This window comes from Vicugna pacos, chromosome 22, assembly GCF_048564905.1.
Source record: "Vicugna pacos chromosome 22, VicPac4, whole genome shotgun sequence".
NCBI lineage: Eukaryota > Metazoa > Chordata > Mammalia > Artiodactyla > Camelidae > Vicugna > Vicugna pacos.
The window spans coordinates 31,686,812-31,708,380 of NC_133008.1; the positions used below are offsets into that span (position 1 = coordinate 31,686,812).

At 60.8% G+C, this 21,569-nt stretch overlaps 1 protein-coding gene across 1 annotated transcript; it reads right to left on the bottom strand.

Moving 5' to 3' along the window:
* Positions 1 to 4,102: 4,102 nt before the first annotated feature.
* On the bottom strand, positions 4,103 to 21,299 carry ONECUT3 (one cut homeobox 3). Its single transcript, XM_072947037.1, has 2 exons — positions 20,108 to 21,299; positions 4,103 to 4,395 (listed from the first exon to the last, which is right to left on the bottom strand). Exons 1-2 carry the CDS (start codon positions 21,297 to 21,299, stop codon positions 4,103 to 4,105), a joined length of 1,485 nt encoding a protein of 494 aa, XP_072803138.1.
* Positions 21,300 to 21,569: the final 270 nt, after the last annotated feature.

Here is a 21,569-nt window from a genome sequence, read left to right on the forward strand (position 1 = left end):
CTCCCCCCACCCATCAGCCAATGCACGAGCCCAGATGAGTGACTAGAAAATAATTTATTGGAGAAAAACAAAACAAATCCAGCATAGCAATGGTTAACAATGATGATGGTTTGTTTTTTTTTTTAACTTTTAAGCCTGTCGCCTGAGGGTGGGGTGGAGAGGGCCTCTGTTCCCTCTAGCTCTGGGGGCTGCGAAGGAGGACTTTGGATGACCCAAATAGTGTCTCCTCTAAAAGCAGCCCTGGTATCCAGTTGTGATCACACACTCAGGGCCACGTGGCCTCTTGGCTGAGAGAATCCCCCCAAAGACCTGGGAGCAGGTGTCTGCCTGGGCCTCAGGACGAGCCCAGGGAGCTGGAACTGCTTTGGGCATAGACCGTGAAGTGGTCCAAGTTGTGAAGTGGCCCAAGTGCGGGACCATGGAACACGTCCCTCCCCCACCCTCATTTCTGGTGGGTTGGACCTGCGCCCCAGGCCCAGCCCTCCAGTGGGGCCTCCTGCCCCTCAGGGTATGAGGGGCCACCTTCGGCTACCCTAGTCCCCCCTATCTGGCCCCCCATCCTGGAAAGTGGGCTCTACCCTGGTGGGAGTGTGGGGCCTCTGGCAGAAGTGGTGTCACAGGCTGGGAGACTGTCCCCGAGCCCCCTTTCATGGTGTTTTGGGGGCCCCTCTGTTCCCTAAGGTCCCAGCGTGGGCTAGGAGGGAGGACTCCACAGACAGGCACCCCTCACCTCCCGGGCCAGACGGGAAGGTGAAGTTGGGCCCTGCCAGGGCGGAGGAGGCTGGGGTGGCTGGGTGGGGCCTGGGCAGGTGCCTGCCAAGAGGGTGTCTTAGGAGGGCCCTTCAGATCTTGGGAAGCTGGGGACACCCCGCCCTCCCCGACCCTGGGCGACAAGACTCGAATTGGCTGATTGTCTCTCTCCTCTGAACAAGACACTTGGGAATTCATGCTAAGGTGAAGCCGACCAGGTCAGGGGGCCCAGGTGGCAGTGACACTCACTCGTGCCCAAAGACCAGGAACAGGAGGCCTGGGTCCCCGCCCACTGGCACAGGGAGGTGGAGACTGGGGTGTGGGCGGTCAGGCCCCAGGGCTGTCGCCTTCCTCCTGCGCCCACTGACGGCGGCGGGACACAGATCCCTGGGAATGGGAACGGAACAGAGCAGCGACAAGGAGCACCGAACAGCACCCGCTGGGGCATGAAACACAAGATGCGACAGAGAATCCGGGGCTCCGGCCCCACGGCCCAGTCCCCACCCCCACCCTTCCCACGTAGCACATTATCTTCAAGAAAAAGTACATTAGTCATGCATCAAATCAAATTCCATTGCGTCTTTTTTTTCATTTTTCTTCCTTTTTTTTCTTAAATTACATCTGAACACAGAACACATAGAATAATAAATACTCTTGTAAGACATGACTCCAAAAAACGAGAAACAGAACACGCCAGAGAACAGAAAGGTCTCCCTCTCGTTCTCCCTTCTCTCTTTCCTAAAGGACTCATTGAAATAAGGTCTGTAAACGCCGCTGGTCCTTCCTGGTGCTCAGTGTCTCTCTCTCTCCCTCTCTCTCTCCCTCTCTCTCTCTCTCTCTCTCCCTCCCTCCCTCCCTCTCCTTTTGCTTCTGACCACTGGCCACCCAGATCCCGCTGCCCTGACATTCAATATGTCTCCCACGGAACTCATCACAGAAACGACATACCATCGTCTGCAAAATTATAATTTAACGGTATAAAGCTTCAAGTCACGTATTCCAAAAACTAGCTAAGGATTTTTTTAAATCACATAAACTATACATTAAATATCTTGAGGTATTTCAGAGAAAATTGTCAAAGGCTCGAAGGAGCTGTGCTGGAGGTGTCATTCCCCGTGCGGAGATGGTCTTTGGTAGGTGACAGCCAGCCGGGTGTGGGGCGACAGGGCGGGGCGCCTGGGGGCTGGGGGGCAGGTGGGGGGCTGGCGTGTGCGCGCGTGCGTGTACCTGTGCCCACGGGCGTGCGTGTGTAGTCCGAGGGTGTCTGATAAGGATGCTTCTGTGACTGGTGTCAGTCCGGCCCGATGACCCCACCGCTGTTCACCATAAAGAGAAGGACCCCAAGTCACTTCCTGACTTTCCGGCAGGGGACGGACCTTGGACTCGGGGCCTGGCAGAGGGCGTTGGGGAAGCTCTGTCCCCTGCAAGCAGGTGTTCTGTCCAGTGGGGCCAGGTGTTAGTGGGAGGTGGAGGGAGGGGCGGCGTCCACCCGGACCCCAGCGCCCGGTGCCCGGTGACGCCGCGGAAAGGACAGCGGCCGGCGAGCGCGCGCGCATGCGCGTGTGCGTGTGTCTGAGGGAGGGGTGGCTGCTGAGCGGGAACGGGGACCCTTAGCACTCTGCCCCAACACCCAAAGGTTCTAGAAGCATCACTCAGATCCAGCTGCTTGAAAATCGGGGAGAATAGCGAGTCGATAAGGACAAGAGAGCATCACACACACGTCTTTGGTTCAAGAAAAAGGCACTCATCGACCTCGCTGCCCTCTCCCTCTCCCTCTCGCTCGCGCTCTCTCTTCTCTCTCTCTTTCTCTCGCTCTGGCACTCTCTCTGCTCTCTCTGGTGGGTGGCGGGGGCACCTGGGGGGAAGGGCCCAAAGCAGACCCTCACGCACCCGCGGCTCCGAAGCCAGGGAATCCTAGCATCCAGCACAAGTCCTTGGGGGAAATCTTTGGTATCAGGCGTGATTTTTCCAATCACCGACGTGAACATTTGAGTGAGGTAGCCTTTACCTGGGGAGGGGGAGGGGCACTTCACTAGAGATGTCTCTTGCATTCTCAAAGGGGGAGGGGTAGCCACCTCCCAGGGAGGCAGCGGTCCGGGCGGGTTTGGAGGGGGGAGAATTCCTTCTAGTCTCCAGCCCCTGAGCCCTGGGCGACGGGCTCTTGGGATCCAGCTGCCGGCCAGTCCTGGAGGTCACCCGGACAAGGCGATCAGGGAGGAGGGAGGGGGAGGTGCTCTAATTCATTTCTGATCCTTCCTTCCCCTTTGTTATTTTTTTTTTTTTTGGCAAAAATCGGAGCAAGCAGATTCCACCTCGTTTATCACCTTCTTTCTCTCTTTGGAGAGAAAGCAGCGAGTACAGGTCCACCCCTGCGCCCCTGCAGGCCCAGCGCGGTCCTCCCGGCGCGAAAAGGTGGGCATGAGTTCGAGGGTCCGGAGCAGACAGCGACGCCGCGACACGCAGGGGCTCAGGTGCGCTCCTGCTCTCCCTGGGCCCGTTTCTGCGTGGAATCTGGGTGTTTTCTTCTGTTTCCTGGGGTCGGTCTCTTCCTGTGTGTCATTCATCAAGGTGCCTAGGCGGTAAAGTGAATGGGCAGAAGGTGCGGGGAGGGAGGCGTCTGGAATTACCCGCTTGTTTGAGCTGCCGTCCCCTCCAGTCTGGGACAGGGTGGGGCAGGGGGCTCGCCTGTGGGTGCTGGGCGGTCTCCGCGGCAGGCCCCTCCCCAGACGTTAAGGCAGGCAATTCTTGGCACAAGGAATCCTGGCCGCCGGGAGGGGCGGCTGGGTTCTTGCCGGCGGATCAGGGTCGTCTCGGTGCGGGTGGGGGCACTGCGAAGATCCAGCTCGACGTGGGCTTTGGCGACTTTGGAGAGGCTGGGTTCTCGAGGAAGGGTCTGCGGAGGACCGCTCCGTGGGGGCGGGGACTGGCGAAGGAGGGGTTATTCCTTAAATTCCTTTTTTTAATACCCGGTTTATGTTTCTAGTATGTGCTTCCTGACCCGCTTTCGGGACGACACGTGAGCCCTGGTTTTCCTCGAGGCCCCCCTGAGCGTCCTGAATGGAAAGGGAACTGAGGAACTCCTTTTCTGTCACCCCCTTCCCTCCGGGGTGGGTGGAGGGCTTCCTTTGGCCTGAAGGGGATTGGGATGGAGGGAGGAGGGGGCCCTTTTTGTGCACTGGGGCTGGGGGTGTGCTGCGTCCCTTCCCTGGGTGCGGGGGGCTCGGACGGCACCCCCTCCAGGCGCCCCCTGAGGCGGGTCTCCGGGCCGACAGGGTAGGGGTTGGGGGGACGTGGGGGGGCAGCGCCCAGGCCGTCGAGGCGGAGAGGGCGCAGGGCCGGGGCGGGGCGGGGCTCAGGCCTTGGAGAAGGTGGCGGAGGCGCCGCCAGGGCCCCCGGGGGCCGCACCGGGCTCCTCCGCCCACCGGTTCATGCAGCGGCGCCGCGCGTTCATGAAGAAATTGCTGACGGTGTTGAGCTCCAGGCCGAGCTGCTGGGAGATGGTGACCTGCATTTCCTTCGACGGCCGCTTGTTTTCCTTGAAGATGGCGATCAGCGTGCGCCGCTGCAGGTCGGTGAACACCAGGCGCTGCTTCTTGGGCTGCAGCGCGCGCTCCTTCTGCTGCTCCTGCTCCTTCCGCTTGCAGGCTGCGGGCGGGCGAGAGGGACGCAGCGCCACCGCGCGGCCGGACGGAAGAAGACAGGCGACACAGGAAAGACGGACACATCCCAAAGCAGAGGGGGACAGAGGGAGACGCCAGGAAAAAAAAGAAATACGGGGAAACCCGAGAGGTAGAGGGAGAGACAACAGGGGGACAGGCCGAAAGGGACAGGGAGACACAGAAAGAGACCAGGAGGCAGGAAGAAGGCGGAAGAGACAAGCAGTAATGGCAAGGCAGGGGGGCCGCCCGTAGTGGGTGGGGAGAGGGAGACAGAGGACGCAGGTAGGGCGGGGGGTGGGGGAGACAAAGAGGAGACACAGTGTGAGCGCACCTGCACAGACATGGGTCACCCCCCCAAGCCCCTTCTGCGTGCTAGCCCCCCCTCCCCAGCCTCATATCCCCCAACCCCTCCCCGCCAAGAATCCGGACCTGGAAGAGTAAAACACCCAGTGCTGGTGACTTTCTGCCCTCCCTCCTGCCGCCCACACCTGGGGGTGTTGGGGGAAATGACATGGAAACTCTACATGTGAGTTTTTGGCTCAGTGTAGACTTGGGTGAAAGAAATGGTTAATTAATAGGCCCTTAGTGCACTGTACACCAGAAATTGACACATTGTAACTGACTATACTTCAATAAAAAAATTAATAGGTCCTTGGGGGTGTACCCCAAGCCCCAGTAACATCTCCCTGGAATGATGGGATAGTAAGGTTTTCAGAAGAGGTGTGACAGTCCATGCCTCCTTCCCTGGGCTGTCCTCTGAGGCCTTACCAGCTTAGGGACCCTGTATTAGGCTAACATTTGTGTCCATTGCCTGATTCTGATATTTGAGTCCCTGCTCTGGCCTCCCCCTGACAGCAGCCTGAGACTGAGGCTTGGCTGCCCTCAAGTCCCCAGGGGACCCTCTGCAGCTGGGAGGATTAGGGAGGGGTGCAAGACCTCCCTCTCCTGGGGCCACCTGACGTGGAGCATAGAGAAGGCTGCAGGAAGCCACCTCGTGGTCAGTGGGTGCTTGTGGGGGGTGGGCAGCAGCATCTTAGGGTGGTGGAGCTGGGCTGGGGCCTGTGGTCCTGCTCTTCCTTGCCCCAGCCCCCAAGGGGACCCCTCCTCTCAGTGCTATGGGGGCTGGTGGGTGGAAAAGATGCCCAGCGACTCTGTCACCCCCAGGAGTGGCTGGTGGCCTGCTGGGACCACATGCCGAGCTGGCCTTTTTGGTTCTGGAACATTCCAAACCAGATGGCGTGCCAGATCATTGTCCACACGTATCTGCAAGAATAGATGAATGTCCCTGCACTGTGGCTGGTTTCTCAGGGACAATGGGTTCCCCTGTGTGAACTGAGGTACCACTTCTGTCCCAGGATCCCTCTGAACTGGAACACACAGGCTTCTAATTGTCTGTCTCAGGTTTTATGATCAAGCAAGAGTGATCGCCGGAGGTTACTGGATATTCCAGAAGAGCAGCTAATGAAGGAGAGAGACAGCAGGTGAGAAAAATGGTAGAACTGGAGGACCATCCTCGCAGACGAAACAGGCAAATCAGGCAAAGTTACCAGTCATGTTCTTGGATGTAAAAACACCGTGCTCGTGAAACAGGGATGGGGTTTTGTTCAACAAAAAGGGCAACAGAAGGGTAAGGCAATGCTCTTAGAATTTAAACATAGAATAGCTGGAAGAAAGTCAATGTAAGGATTGCAGCATAAAGTTAAGCAAATATCCCTGGAAATACGACACGCGGATGCCGAGATGGAAAGTGAGGGAAAGGCGACACAGTTAGAGGATGAATTGAGCAGGTTTATCATCTGAGCAGGCGGCCACCCAGAACTCGAGGAAGAGAAGCCCAAAGAAATAATGAAAAAAAAATCCATGGTTGGAAGACATGAGAGTTTAGTTTAAAAGAGTCCAGGAAATACTTAGCTCAATGAATGAAAAAAGACACTCCCTGAGACTCATCCTTGTGAAATGTCAGGGATCCAGGATGAAGAGAAGATCGTGAAAATTCTCAGAGAGGAAAGCCACATGCCATTTGGAGGACTAAGTATCAGAGTAGCTTGGGGCCTTTCAAAAATCAGGAGCCAGTGGAACTGGGCCTTCAAAATTCTGAAGGAAAACTATATTCAGCGAGAATTTTGTGCCCTGCCAAACATCAAGCATGAAGGTGGAATGAAGATATAGTCAAACTTTCAAGGTCTTCTGAAGTTGACTTCTGTGCACCCTTTCTCAGAAAGCTACTAGAGGATGTGTCCCATCACAATGAGGAAGTAAATAAAAAAAGGAAGCTGTGGGATTCAGGAAATGTGATTCATCCTAGAAGAAAGGGAAAAGAGGTCCCCCAAGGGAAGAGGGGAGAGCCTGAAAGACTGCAGGAAAAGGCTTCAAGGCCACCCACCCATATCAGAGCAGGAGCACCAAGGGAAGTGGAAGGGAAGATGTCCTAACATGTGTTGGTTTTCCATTTCGTTGGGGAATGTAGGAGTTTGTGATTGGCAACCACTAACTCCTGGAAAAACAAACAGCTGTACAAGAAAGGAAATGCAATCCTAGCACTCGGTGAGGTAAACCTAGGGGATGAACAGTGTACCAGGCAGACTTATATACCGAATGGGGGGGAGTGAGAACATTTGTTCATATTTTATTTGCATAAAGAAATGTTGGAAGGAAGTGCCAGAAACTGCCTTGAACTCCCATCTCTTTGGAAGTTGGCCAGCCTGCAAGGGTCACAGGGAGGAGGCCACATCACCCATTCTTTCAAGGGAAAACTGAGTCTCAGGCAGCAAGGCCAGGGAAGACTCAAAACTCAGCCCAGGCCTTTATATTCTGAGAGAAGCCCTTCTTGCCCGCCTGTTGTAATCTTCAATTCATTTATTCCCTCATGCATGCATTCATTCATTCATTTAGCAATTTACTCATGAACTGACTATGCATTTACAGGAGGGACAGAGATACAAATACTCTTTGGAAAGCTTGCAAGAGCTTTGCACGTTGAGGGTCTTACATGTGCCGCATCTTTTAATCCTTATGATAATTCTTTAAGTCAGGGATTTGCCTTTCTGTTTATTCAGAGAAGGTAAGCCACTTGCCCAAGGTCGCTCAGCAAGTCCTGGCAGGGGCAAGACAGAAGCAAGGGTTGACTGGTCCAGATGGGAAGGAAGAAGGATGTGGGTCTCCCCTTTGCCACCTGCCTCCCCCTCCTCCAATCAAGTGCCTAATGGGGGCCCCAGAGGCAGAGGCTGGGGGAGGGGCTGGGCGAAGCAGAGTCGTGAAAAAACTTCGCATTTTGTCGATCGCAGCAAAAAGAGGCTCCGCTTGCCCCCCTTCCCTGCATTCAATCTAATTACAGCTCCTCACAGTCCGGATCGATCTGGGCTCCAGTCGAAGCTGTTTACAGCGAGCAGCTTTTGTCATTGCTCCCATCCCCCACAGCCCCCCGGTGGTGCCGGCCTGCAGGGCCCTGCCCCAGGCAGAGGTGCGAGTGCAGTGCGCGGGAGGCAGCCCAAAGCCCCCATCAGCGGTCCCATCCTATCACCACCCTCCCCCCATCAGTATCCCTCCAGGCACCCAGGATCACCCCAGCCAGCCCTAAAAGCCACTGCAGTCCCTGCAGGCAGCTCCGGGAGGAGGAGAGGCCTGGGTATGGGCCCCTTTCACAGAAGTGAAAACTGAGGCTGCCAGAGAAGGACTGACCAGGGAGCAGGGCTGGGTGAGAGGGGCCGGTGCACAAGCCTGGGAGTTAAACTCCAGCCCCAACCACCAGCCTCGCACTGCGGTGCTACTGCAGTCGCCACCTCTTCCACGATGATCTCCCCTGGGCAGTGCCACTGTGGTGGCCGCACTCTTCCTCCATCTCCTCCCCCACTGTCACCTCCTCCACCAACAGTGTCGCTTCTTCTTCATCATGCCTTCCACCTCCACCTCCGTCGCCTCATCTCCACCACTGTCAGTACCCGCCTGCCACCATCACCTCCACCACCTGCAGCCCCCCCACCTGCAACCCCCCACAGCCTACCTCCATCACCCTCGCTGCCATCACACCAGCACCACCTCTGTTCTCATCTCCTCCACTTGCACCCCCACCGCCGTCACCTCCGTTTTATCACCTCCACCATTGTCACCTTCCCCCACATCATTTCCGTCCTTTTGTTTAAATGGAGATTCTGGGAATGGTACCCAGGGCCTCGTGCATGCTAAGCATTACCCCACCCCCACCACCTTTCTTTCTTATCGCCACCATCCCACTGCTGTGTTTTCTTCACCTCCACTGTCTCCTCCAATATCCTCATTTACACCGTCGAACCCCCAAATAGGGTCCAACTTGCATCTGCGCGGCAGGTCCCCTCAGCCCCCGGCCCCCTCACCAGGGCCTCCCAGCCTGTGGTGACTCCTGGGGGTCCCAGAGGCCCTGAAGGAGACCAAAGGCCGTACAGACTCTCCAATCAGCACCTCCACGGAGCGCCCAGCAAGCGCTAACGGTGGGCCTTCTTTCTGCAGTTCTGGCCCGCGGTTCCCGCTGTGACCGGCAGGGGGCAGCCGGCCCCACTGCAGCCCAGGGCGGGGCCCCCGATAGGCGGTCCCAGCCCGCTGGTCCGCGTCCAGGTGGCGGCAAAGGGAGGTGAGTTGGGGAAGGCCTTCAAGTTCCCTTTCACTTCAGACCCTCTGGGATTTGCTCCCACAGCACCCCTCTCCCTCCTGCCTCTTGCCTTTCTAGAAAGTTGCTGCCCGTCGGCCCGGCCGCCCCCGCGGATTACTGCGCGGTGCCGGCCCTCTGAGCCACAGCTTCGTCAGCTGGAAAATGGTCTCAATCGCGACCCCTGCCTCGCCAGGCTGGGGGAAAAGGTTTAGCCAAAAAAGTCCTGAGTACGATGGTGGGGCTGAGATGAGGCTCGGAGCTTCTATCTAGGGCCCCTGGGAGAAGCTAGGCCCTGGGACCCACTTGCAGTGCAGTCTTGAGATTTTTTTCCCCTCTCTGGGCCGTCCTCAAGCCTCAGCACCTCTCTTGGACTCTTTCTGGAGAGGGGAGGGATGGAGAAACTGAGGTTAGGAGTAGAGAGTTGGACTGCCTCGGTCAGAGAACTCCTACACATCCCTCAAGGCCCAGCACCAGTGGCCCTTGCCCTGGGAAGCTCTCCCCCTCACCTTCAGCAGAGCCCCGGTTCTCTCCACTATGGGCCCTCTCACCCAGTGCGGGAGGCTGCTGGCCAGCTATGTTTGACCAGCAACTCACACCCCTGGTGAAGCCCCCTGTGTGGGCAGTAGGGCAGTGAGGAGACTCAGCCCAGACTGGAAGACTCTGCGGGGGGAGACCCAGCCAGCCGCTGCCCTGGAGGGCCAGGCAGGGCAGTGGGACCCGTGGGAGGGCCCTCAGCGGGGAGCACCCTGTCCCCCTCAGCAAGGGAAAAGCTGAGGCCTGCTGATGGGCAGGGATTCAGCACCCACCCCCCTCAGTGGATGGACAGAATCAGGTCTAAACTGGAAGGAGCCCGCTCACCCCCATCGCCTCCTGATAAACACCGCATCTGCTTCCCCCTCCTCCCCTCCCTTTCTCTCCTCCTCTCCCTCCTCCTCCCATCCCCTCCCCCAGAGGCCCATTGTGGTCTAGGTGGGTGATGGTGTGTGTGTGTGAGTACCGCTGCTGGGCCTGTCCTGGGCCATCCCCGGCCCCAGCTGCCTGACCACACAAGCATCGGCCTTTCCCCTGTCTGTTGGGTGTGTGGACGAGGTGGTGTGTGCAGGGCACTTTGCTGCCATTGGGAAGGGTGCCCACATGCAGCAGACCACACGCGTGTGAGTTACGGGATAACCTGTGAAGGTAGCAAGAGCTGTCTATGCGCTTCTGGAAGAAGGTGGGCAGGGATCTGGAGGGGCGTGCAGAGAGAGGCCCAGAGGAAGCGGCTGGTCAGTGGGCAGCAGGAAGACCCAGGGGCCAGCAGACCCAGCATGACATCTGCTTGTAGCTGGCCTCGGAGGTGTAGGGGTCGCAATGACACTCAGAGGATGCAATGTGAAGAGCTGAGGGCGGGGTGTGACTTGCTGGATGTGACGGCCAGTGTGGGTGGTGCCCCAGCCTGCGCCCCGCTGGGTCTGAGTGCACAGGGAGCAGGCCTGTGGCCACCTGGACCCCCAAGGAATTTCTGTCTGCTGGCCCGCCCCGGATGCAGGCGTGAACCCACTGCCTCGCCATTCTGGGTCAGGGTCAGCAGGGATGCTGGGCCTGGGTTCCAGAAGCCGAGTGGCCTGGAGCGCACACTCTGTGGACATCAGTTTCCAGGGTTATCAAGCGGGCGCGGTGCCCCATGATCCTGAGGGGGGGTATCCCACCGTGTCTGGGGCCGGCCGGAGGATCTGCAAGTTCTGAATGCCTGCAGCTGCTCCCTCCTCCCTCTCCTCCCTTCATTCAACAGCTTATCAAGCACCCACTGTGTGCACTGTGTGTGTGAGGCTCTGCTGAGCACAGCCAGGAGTGAGACGAACGCAGCCTCCACTTCACGGAGCCACAATCTGATATTCGCACAGTAACAGGGTGGCTGGCTGCTTCTCGGCGCAGCGGGGGATGGAGGTGGGCATGGGTGGGCTATTCCAGGGAAAGATGTCACCCAGGGTGACATCTGGGCTCTGAGGGACGTCTACGCGGGAACAGACCTGGGCGTGGAAGATGGAACTGGACACAGAGCTGATGTCATGATGTTTGGGGACAGTCGGGGAGAGGGGACAGTGAAGCCCAGGGGAGAAGAGGCAGGAGCCAGGGTGGCACCAGGGGGTGAGCCGTCCCCCCCCATGAAAGGCTGGGTTTGACAGGGGACAATAATGGCTGGACGATCGCCCCAGAATTCAGCGATGGGCACCCCTGAGCGGTTGTCCTTATCCCTTTGTGTCACATTCTGTACAGCACCCAAAGCCACCACTGAGCCGCTCATCTGCCCCCATGCCTGAACCCCCACCAGTGTCTGTCCACCTGGGCACAGGGTGGGGGTGTGGGAGCCGGAGCCGCTGTCCCCCTCCCCTCCGGCCACCTCCTGCGCTCAGCTCAGCTTCTCCGAGCAGACAATTCAATGCGGAGCCTGGTCTCCGGCTGGGATGATGACCTGTTTCCTTGACGACACGTCCCGCCCTGGCCACCAGCTGCCCGGCCCCAGATGTGGGGCACAAGGATGTTCCTCCCCCCCCAGGGACTTGTCACCACTAGGCTGAGCTGCCCTGAGCACCCCCCACTGGCCTCTCCAGGCCAGAGACAGTGAGTGACTTGCCCAAGGTCACACAGTGAGTCACTCTGAGGGGAGACTTGACCCTCTTTATCCACACCCTGTGCCCTCAGGGGTTCCCAAGGGTGAGTGAGCGGAGTCGTCTCCAGGGAGACAGTGCTGAGTCAGGCCCCTGCCCTCAGATGAGGACCCCCTCCTCTGTCCTGGCTGCCTCTCCACTCTGTCCCTCCTCCCCTGCTGCCAGGCACACACCTCCCCTCCTGGCCTTTGAACACCTTGGCGGTCACCCAGCCTCTGGGAGAGGCCCCACCTCGCTCCCTCCCCCTGCTCCCCGTGATGGGATTTTAATGGCCACATTTTCAAATTAGTTCTGAGCTTTTCAAAGACTTATCAGGGAAATGAGTATTTCCATTTGGACTCTGGGCCACCCCCGGAGGGGCGCTCCAGCTGGTGGTTGCACCATCTGGGGTAGGGGGGCAAGGGTGTCCAGGGGCAGCTCCCATACCCCGAGACTCCCTCCTCCCCATTTGGGCACCACACACCAGGCAAACAGCATCAGTGGGTTCACAAGTGCGGGTAAACACACGTGCGCGCGCGCGCACACACACACACAGCTTTTATTAAAAAAAAGTTAAGAAGTCACAGCGGCCAGCAGTGGGAAATGGATTTGAAAAAGATGACAGGAAAGGAACCAGCGATAAGAAAAAGAGTAGCGAGGCCAGCGCAGAAAAGGTGGGGAGGGGCCCAGCAAGTCAGTGACTGGGAAATTAATCATGAGATAAACCCACAGGCAGAATGGTGGCCCAGGAAGTGTTCATGGCAGCCCTGGCTGAGGCGTGGCGTGGCGTGGCGGGGGACTGCAAACCACTTGAAATGGCCTAAGCGTCCACTGGGCGGGGAGATGGTTGGAGAAAGAAGGAATGGTTAAAGCGAATACTGTGCGGCTGGCAAAGATGCCCCCAGACTCTTTTCTGATGTGGCTATTCTGAGCGTCCAGGAGTCGAAAGCCCAGCAGAACCAGGGGCTCTCTGTTGTTTTTTCAAAAAGAGGAAAAAGAAAAAGAACGTGCATTTACGGACTAAGTGTAACCTCTCTCCAGGAGAAAGAGAAAGTGTGGTTTGCAAAAAGGAGGGCGGCCTCTTGGTTCCGCTTAACTTTGGAGCCTGGCGAATGTGCCCGCTGTTTGAAAACAAACAAAAAAAAGATACAGCATTTTAAAAGAATGGGGTGGGGGCAGAGGGCAGAGCCGCCGCCGTTGCTCTTACGTATGCGGGAGACTTTAGCTTTATCCGCTTTGTGTTCTCACCGGGCTGGGGATTCTAGTACCCATTTGCGGAAAAGGAGGTGCGCAGGGGGAAGCGCATCCTTCCGGGGGCGCCCCTGCCCCCGGCGCTCTGCCGCCCCTGCTCAGGGCCGCAGCGCCCCGACGCTCGGAGCACGCAGAGCGCGCCAAGACCCCCGGCGCCTGGGTTGGGCGGGGAGGGAGGCGAGCCCCGAGGCAGCTCCCACCCGGCAGGATGAGATTTCCCCCAGGATGGGGGCTGAGCTCTCGCGTCGAACGCCCGCTGGTGCCCCTGAGGCTCGGAGGCTGCGGGTGCGCGGTGCAAGGGTCTAGGTCTCCTTACGTGGGGCTGCGTGCGCCCCCGTCCCGCCATGCGGTGGAGGGCGGATGCGCGCGAAATCCTTTCGGGTTTGGGAGATCCCACATCTGCCAGGGACAGACGTGTCCTGGCTGCACTCTGTGGCTTTCTCGGCCCTAAGGGGGCGGCATTGGCCTGGTGGGGGAAGCTGAGGCACTGACATCAATGCGCGCACAGAGGCTCTGCGGCCGCTTAGGGAAGCACGCACCCCTGCTGTTCCCGCACCAGGTACCCCATTCACCCGCCCAGGTCACGGCGGGGAAGCGACCCTCTCCTAACCCCCTAGCACCGGGGAGTGGGCTCCAATGGCAACTGACCACATGCGGAAGAGAGGTGGTCCCACGGCCCAGTTCGTGGCCCACGAATAATTCCCAGGCACCTGCGCAGGTGTTGGAGGAAGAAGGTGGGTTCTTCCCTACATCCCCGCCCCCGGCGCTGCCTCAGATACGCCAGGCCCGGCCCGAGGGAGGGTGAGGGGTCCTGAGCCAGAGTCGCAGGTGCTTGTCCTAGTGCGGATATCAGCGTCTACACTTGGGTCCCGGGAGGATCTACGCTTACATCCCCGCTAGTTCACATCTTCACTTGCATTCCCATCTACACTGCGTCTACAATGTGTCCTCGGCACATCTACACTTCCGTCTCCTCTCCTTGGTGGCCCGAAACCTTGGTGACGCCTCTCCTTGCCTGTTTCCATCTGCCGCCAGGCTGTGCTTTGTGCGTGTGGCTCGTTAGGTCTAAGACCCCCTCCCAGCCCCACATCTGTGCACAGGACAAGACTTCAGCGGCTGGAGAGCCCTGAGTCCTAGTCCCACCCACAGCCATGCCTACTTGGCAGGTGGGAAACTGAGGCTGCAGGTGTCCCCGGAGTGCTCAAGATCACCGGGGTCTCCCAGGCCACCCTTGGCTCCAGCCCAGCCTCTCTCCTCCCCCGCGAGTGCAGCCTTCCTTATTGATCAAGGGCCATATTTAATTAAAAACCTGTGCTCCCTGGTTAAGCCAAGCTCCCCACTACATACAAAGACTCCGACTGCAGGGGCCTGGCCTCCATCCTTACAGCCTCTCTGGCTTCCCATCTCCCAGCCTTCGTCCTTGGTGGTTCCACCTGCATCCGAGCAGGGCAGAAAGTTAGGAAGTTTCCTTCTCCTCTGAGCTCTGAGGAGCCACGAGGCTGGGTGCCAAGCAGAAAAGTGACGAGCTCTGAGTTACCATAAAAAGCCCCCTCCAGCTTCAAAGAGAGGACACCAGGGGTGGGAGTGGAACCTGGAGACCAGCAACGAGGAGGAGGTGGCCAGAGGTGGGTTGCTCAGACTAGAGTGGTGATGGTTGATAGGGAGGCAGCACTGTAATGGGAGGGCGGTTAGGGAAGGTGGCCGGGTCTTGGTTAGTCCGAGGATTTTAGGCTGTGGAGACTTCAGAATAAAGGAGCTAAAGGCCAGTGCCAGCCCCTTGCCTGCATATTAGTCTGTGTGCTTCTCTGTGAAGTAGGGGTGACCATCCGTTTCTCCCAGGCAGGAAGGGATTATCAGACCTGGGGTTCAGGGAGGGCTGGATCTCCAACACGGAGCCCAGGCTCGCTCTGAGGGCCAGCAGCCAGGAGGGGGTAGTTTGCCAGGAAAAGCAGAAGCAGTGGCTCCAAGCTGGGAAGGAGGAAACGGGGACCCAGCCTTGCACACCCTCCCTGGAGGGTCACTGGTGGTCCCTGGGTTGGTGCGTGGGAGTCTCACGTGGGCCCCATGATCATGTCCTCCTGAGTCACAAAGGAAAAGTGCAGGCCTCCTCTCCTGGCCCAAGGGTCATGCAAGCTCTTTGTAAGGTAGACCTTGACATGACCTTCAGAGCCACCCGCCTGTCCCTGGCCTCAGTCCACTGAGCTTCCCCTCCCAGCCATGTCTCTGCTGGGCCGCCTGCCTGGGATGTCCGCTCATCCTTGCAGGAGGTGGGAGCCTGAGCACCCCCAGCCGGGCTTCCAGCCCCTCCCCCGGCTCTGCCCCACCCCCGGCCCTGCCTCCCCATTTACTGCCCTCGAGGCTGAGGCTGTCCTCCCTCCTGGAGGAGCTGGCTCCACTTCACGCCAGGTGTGTGGTGTTGGTGAGTGCCTTCCTTTCAACCTTGGCTTGATGGTCCGTAAAGTGGGGTTAGTATCCAAACTGGCTTAAAAGATCCTTTTGCGGGATGGCTTCTCTCATTCCTGATGGGTGAACCGAGGAGGAGGGCCTTGGGCATCCCAGCCGGCCCCTCCCCACCTGACAGCCTGCCCTCTCTGCTCTCTCCCCCCCCGCCTGGGGGGAAGAGCCAGAATCACTGCCCCTGGGCAGGTGCTGGGGCCGCCCCATGAGGGTCCTGCGGCCTGGAAGGAGGAGGCTTGTCTGGGGGACCCGGGGCTTCCTGCGCAGCCCCACATGGCTCTGACACACACAGCCCCATACAGTCTCCCTCCGCTCAGCGCTTCCCTGTGGGGGCCTGCAGTGTCCCCTGGGGGTCCCCAGGCCCCTTCTGGCACCCCTGCTCACTCCCTGTGGCTCTCACGAGGCACAGGCTGCCAGGGGGTGACTCAGGCCCTCCCTGAAGATGAGGAGATGTAGGTGTTAGGTATGATAAAGCAGCGTGGCCACAGAGGACAGGCTCTGGGAGTGCATCCTGAGAGGCTGGGAGGCAGGGTTGCTAAGAATAACCTCAACAAGCACCTACCAGGTGGCATCTGATTCTGTCCATTTCTCAGATGAGGAAACTGAGGCTCAAACCCTCACCCAGAATCAGTCAGTGACAGAGACCAGGGGAGGCTGAGTCTCTAAGTTCCCTGCTGGGATGTCTTTCGTGAGGGTCTGTAAGAGATGTGGACCCTTGTGGTTCCAGGCCAGGTTTTACAGAAGGCGCATCGGTCTTTGTGGGGGGGGGGTCCAGAGCGCTTGCTGGGGGTGAATAGCTATCCCTCCCAGCAGAACTCGTGGATTGGACCTCGTGGGCTAAGTCTCTTCAGCCTCAGAACCCCCATCCCCACTCAGCATCTGTCTGGGACTCCACCTGTAGACTGGGGAGAGAGACAGGGGCTGAGCCTGTCCTCGGCTCAGGATGGGGGGCAGGAGGCAACTGCTGTGGCTTTACCAGCTCAACCGCCATCCCCTCCAGACTCCCAGCAGCCCTGCCACCGCGACGCCCACCCACTGCCAGCCCTGATGTCCGCCATCCCTGCGCCCACCCCCATTAGCTCTGGCGCTGGCTCCCTCTCTGCCTCAGTTTCCCCCATGCTGGTCTCCTTCATCTGGGCTCAGGGCTCACCAGCAGGCAAAGAGGGGAAGAGGGCTCTTCTTTCAATCGCCTTCATCTGATATTTTATTTTCTATATATTTTCTGATCAGTTACAAAAAATACTTTTCCTTCGGAGTTGCAATTTAAACAATATTTGAAGACGGCCGAAGCTATCGACCCAGCGACGGTGATGAATTAGAGACGGTAATTCGAATTCATCGACCGCCCCGCCCCCGCCGAGGAGTCCGCCAGCCCCTCCCCCAGCCCCTCTCCCGTAATTACTGTTTGAGATGGAGTCAGGGAGGGCTTCAAAGAGGCAGCGGCTCAGAAGCTGCGGGACTCTGACGATGCTGGGGTGGAGTAGGGCTAGTGGCAACCCATGGCAATGGGGTTGGAGGGGTTGCAGGATGGGCCTTGCCCAGACTAGTGTGCCCCAGAACCTCAGACTATCAGACCCAGAACCTGGTCCCCCCAGTGTACGCACATTTTACAGAGAGGTAAACTGAGTCACAAAGAACAGTCAGGTGCAGAGGCAACGGTGTGGGGGGCCCTGAAATCTACCTGGCCAGATTTCTTGGGTGCTTCAGAGAAACAAAGAAGCCACCCTTCCCACCTCAGTCCCAGATCCGGGAAGGGGAAAGAAGGGGGAGCTGGGCGGTGCAGGGCCCCGGACGAGTGGATCCCAGCAGAGGGGCTGCATCTGGGAGCTCTCACCCCTCCTTTCCAGCCTCTCCTCCCCTGTTTCTTTGTCTCTCTCTTTGTCCTGTTTTGGCCACTCTCCGTCTGTCTTTCCCTACCTGTCTGTCTCTTTCTCTTTCTCTGCCTCTGCGTGTGTCTTTCTCCCTCCTTTCTCTCTCCTGGTCCCCGCGCGAGGGCGGGACACCCCGACGGGACTCCGCGAGCAGCTCGGCCGAGAGACGAGGTCGGAGGAGGGTCAGCCCGCGGGCGCCCGACTGGGGCGCAGAGGTGCGGAGAGGGAGAAGGCAGGCGGCTTTCGCTGGGCCCGGGATGGGGACGAGGGAGGAGGAAGGGCGCTGAGCGCTCCCTGCCGGGTCGCGGCACTGGGAGGCGCTTTGGGCTGCCGCGTGCGGGGCGGCGCGTTAGGCAGGGGCTGCACCCCGCCGCCTCCCCCTAACCGCCGCGATTTGCCGCCACTTAACCGCTTTTCATTTGCGCAGCGACCGGAACTAAAGGCCTCTCAGCCGGTCCGCGCCTAATTACCCCATGGCCCTCGGCTGTCCGCTCTAACATCCCAGGCCCTGCCTGGCAGTGTGGACCGGCTTGGGAGGTGTGGCGGGTGCCCAGGGCCCGGAGGGCCCCGTGTACCAAGAGGGCAGTGGGGTCACACTGTGGGCAGAGGGCTGGAGGAGGGGACCAGGCCGGGGGTCACAGTTCAGTATCCCCCGGACCTGTGCGCCTGCCAGGCCCTGCGCGGCCCCTCTCCACTTGGCACGCCCCTCCGAGACGGAAGGTATCCTGACTTCCGCTCGAAAAGAGAAACCAAGGCTCAGAGAGGTGAGACCGCTGGCTAACGCCACAGAAGGCAGGGAGGCCCGACTGTGGTGCAAACAAACGAGTCTCAGTTTCCCCTCCCCTCTCTGTAATTATACCGCCGGTGGGGCCCGGCACGCTGCAACCTGGCACTACTCTCCCCACAGCAATGCCCCCCAGCGGACTTCTCCCCGAGGCTGGGCATTCTAAGACACTCTGGCCAGTCTCTCAGGTGGCCCCAAAATGTGCCATTCAAATATTACTACTGGATCCTATTAGTTACACGACTGGGCAGTGAAAAAAATGGAAACTGGTGTGTGTCCTTTGTGTACACGCGTGTCAGACACAGTGTCCCTGAAATACATGTGCTGGGGAGGAGGTGGAAGGTGGCCGATGTGGCAAGGGTCGAACCCCAGAAGTTGTTCATACGATGAGGGCCATTTAGCAGCCACAGCATCAGAGCCCTGCTTTTGGCCAGAGCCCTTGAGCGTGCTCTCTGCTACCTGGTGTCACCTATGTTGCACGGGGCTGGCCATGGCTGTGTGGCGATGTGACTCAGTGTCCCCTGTGAGCACAGCCTTGTCATGGCACGTGCCTTGGGGAGCAGGACACAGCGGATCCTGCCTTACACCAAATGGTCCATGTTCCTGACACCATTTGTAACCTTTCACAGCAACCTCCCCGCACACTCGGTCACCTGACACATAGAAGGAGCATTTATTCCCCTCTTCCCCAAAGTGGAGAATCTAGGAGGCCTGTCGGATGTGCAGCCAGTCACCTGGCTCTGCAGAAGGGGAAACTAAGGCCCAAGTGTGGGTGCAGGCTCCCCAGGTGGTCGAGGATGCCTGGGGGGAGGAGAGTAAGTAACACAGACCCTTCTCTAGCCCCCCCACCGGCACCCTCTCTTTTCCTGCCCCCTGGCCTGGCCCCTTGGCTGGGGGCACAGCCAAATCCCTCCCTGCCTCACTGCTCAAGGGGTTCCTGGTTTGAGCCCCAGCCCACTCCGCCCGCCCCACTCGCCCCTGTGTGCAGAGAAGCGATCGATCGGGCGCTCGAGGCGGCTATTGTCCCCGCGGCTGGGGTGGCTGCAGCCCCTCCCCAGAGCAGCCAGGGAAAGACTACCCCCCAGCCAAGCCAGGCCACCGCGGTGAGAGTGGGGGCTCTCCTGCACCTCCTGCCACCGAGGAGAAGGGGTCTTGGCCAGGACGTTTGCTGGGGGCAGGTGTGGACCCAGCTGTTGTCATCTGGGAGGGAGGAGGGGGGAGTTGAGCATCAGTGTGAGTGAGAGACCGTGACAGAGGCAGAGAGAGATAGAAAGAGAGAGTGACAGAGAGAAGAAGGAAAGGGAAGACGAAGCAAAACGCAGATACGCGTTTGCCCTGGCAGAGAGAGAAGTAGAAATGAAAGAAACACAGAAGCGAAAAGAGACCAGCGGGGTGCGCGCACCGGAGCCGGGAGCAAACGCGCGGGGCTGGTGGAGGGCCGGGGTGTGAAGGCCTCCGGGCGGCGCGGGCCGAGGGTCCCCCGGGCCTCCCCTCCCCCGCCCGTTCTCCGGTGACCTTTGCCAGCGGCCGGAGAGGGGGAGGGGGCTATCGATCGCCGAGGCCCAGCTACAAAGAAGCGCGCGCTGGGGCCGGGGGCTGAGCGCGGGCCCGGCCCTCCCGGGCCGCCGCGGGGCTCGGTCCCGGTGCTCTGCCCCGGGGCTGGAGCCGCAGCGAGGGTCTGTTTGGGAGGAGGGGAGGAGCACCCGGAGCTGACAGCGGCGGCGCCTCTGGGGCATACCCCCCACCCCTCTACACATATCACACACACAATGAGCGACCCTGCTGGCAGCCTGGGGATCCTCTGAGCAGTCTAAAAGGATCCAGGGACCGCCTCCCCGTTGCGGGAATGGCTGGGCGGGAGTCTACCGGGGAACGGCGGCAAAATACTTTTCTCCTTTTCGGCGATGGTACAGACGGTCAGGGAGGCAGAGCATGCTCTGGTCTCCTGCAAGATGGCCCCGGGCCGGCGGCGGGGCGCGAGGCCCCCGTTTGGGGAGGAAGCCGGGGCGCCCCGCTGCCGCCCTGCTTGGTGCTGGGGAGCACCTTGCCGGGCCCCTAGGGTCGTACCGCGTGCGCCGCGCTCCTACCTGCGAGGCGCAGCGCCGACATGCGCTGGAACTCGGGCTCCTGCAGCCACTTCCACATCCTGCGGAAGGTCTCGCGGCCCGACTTGAGCTTGCTCCAGGGCTTGGGGTTGCGCAGCAGGTCGGAGAGCGTGCCCTGCGAGCGGCACAGGATGCGCTGCGCGAAGATGGCCTGCGGGATGCTGTAGCGCTTCAGCTCCGCCGTGATGCGCTGTGCCACCTCCTTGGTGTTGATCTCCTCCGCCGCTGCGCCGGCCCCGGGGCCGCCGTTCCCCGCTCCTGGGCCGCCGCCGCCCGCGTGCGGCCCGTGCGCCCCGGCCGCCGCCAGCCCGCCCAGCGGCGCCAGCAGCCCCGCGGTGCTCCCGCCGCCGGCGCTGCCGCCGCCACCACCGCTGCCGCCGCCGCCTCCAGGCAGCCCGCGGGCCAGCGCGTCCTCCGCGCGACCCAGCAGCGCGGCGTGCGGCTCGAAGGCGGCGGGCGGCAGCAGCTTGTCCCCGGCTAGGTGACCAGGCGCGCCGTAGGCGGCCAACGGCGGTGGCGGCGGCGGCGGTGGGGGCTGCGGGGCGCCGTGCAGCGCGGGCGGCAGCGCGTTGGGCAGCGGCGACAGCGGCGACCCCATGGCGGGCAGCTCCTTGCCGTAGGGCCCGTAGAGGTGGCCCACGGAGGCAAGGGCCGCCCGCTCGTCGCGCATGAGGGTGAAGCTGCCGCTCACGCTGGCGGCCAGGCGCTGCGGCGGGGGCGGCGGGGGCGGCGCGGCCGCCGGGTGCGGGTGCGCGTGGGGGTGGCCGCCGTGTGCCCCGGCTACGGCCGCGGCCGCCGCGTGCTGGTGGAACTTGTCGGCCACGGCCGCGAGCGGCGGCAGGTGCTGCAGGGGCGTGAGCGTCGTGTAGGTGCCGCCCAGGCCGGGCGCCTCGCAGGCCATGCCCATGGCCGGGTGCAGCGGGCCCGCCAGCTCCCCGCGGAAGTCAGCGCTGCCGCCCGCGCCGCTCGAGCTGCCCGCGCCCCCGGCGCCCCCGCCGCCGCCGCCGCCGTCCAGCAGGCTCGCCATGCCGGCCACCAGGCCGGGGCGCCCGGGAGCCACCAGGCCGCGGTGCTGAGCCGCCGCTGAGCGCGCGTGGCCCGGGCTCAGCAGCTCGCCCGCCTGCGCGTGGGCCACGCCATGCAGGCCCCCCAGGCTCTCCAGGCTCAGCTCCATGCTCGGCCGCCGCGTGCGGGCCCCTCGCCGGCTCCGCCGCCTGCCCGCCGCGCGCGCTCCTCGGCGCCGGCCCGGCGCGCTCAAAGCCGCCGCATAGCCCCCGCCCGCTCCCCGGTGGCTGCGCGCGAGGCTGCCCGGCTGCGCGGCGCACCGCCCGGCCCGGCTGCGAGCGCGGCCACCAGGATGTGGCGGGGGAGCCGCTGCCGGCGCCCGGGCCCGGGTCTGACGTCAGCGCCCCCGCCCACCCGCTCCCCTCGCCGCCGCCTCCCG

Excerpts from the sequence above, each read along its gene's own strand:
- ONECUT3 (XM_072947037.1), bottom strand. The coding sequence starts at position 21,299 with ATGGAGCTGAGCCTGGAGAGCCTGGGGGGCCTGCATGGCGTGGCCCAC. Across the intron at positions 4,396-20,107 it reads GTCGGCGCTGCGCCTCGCAG|CCTGCAAGCGGAAGGAGCAG; the intron begins GTAGGAGCGCGG and ends GCCCGCCCGCAG.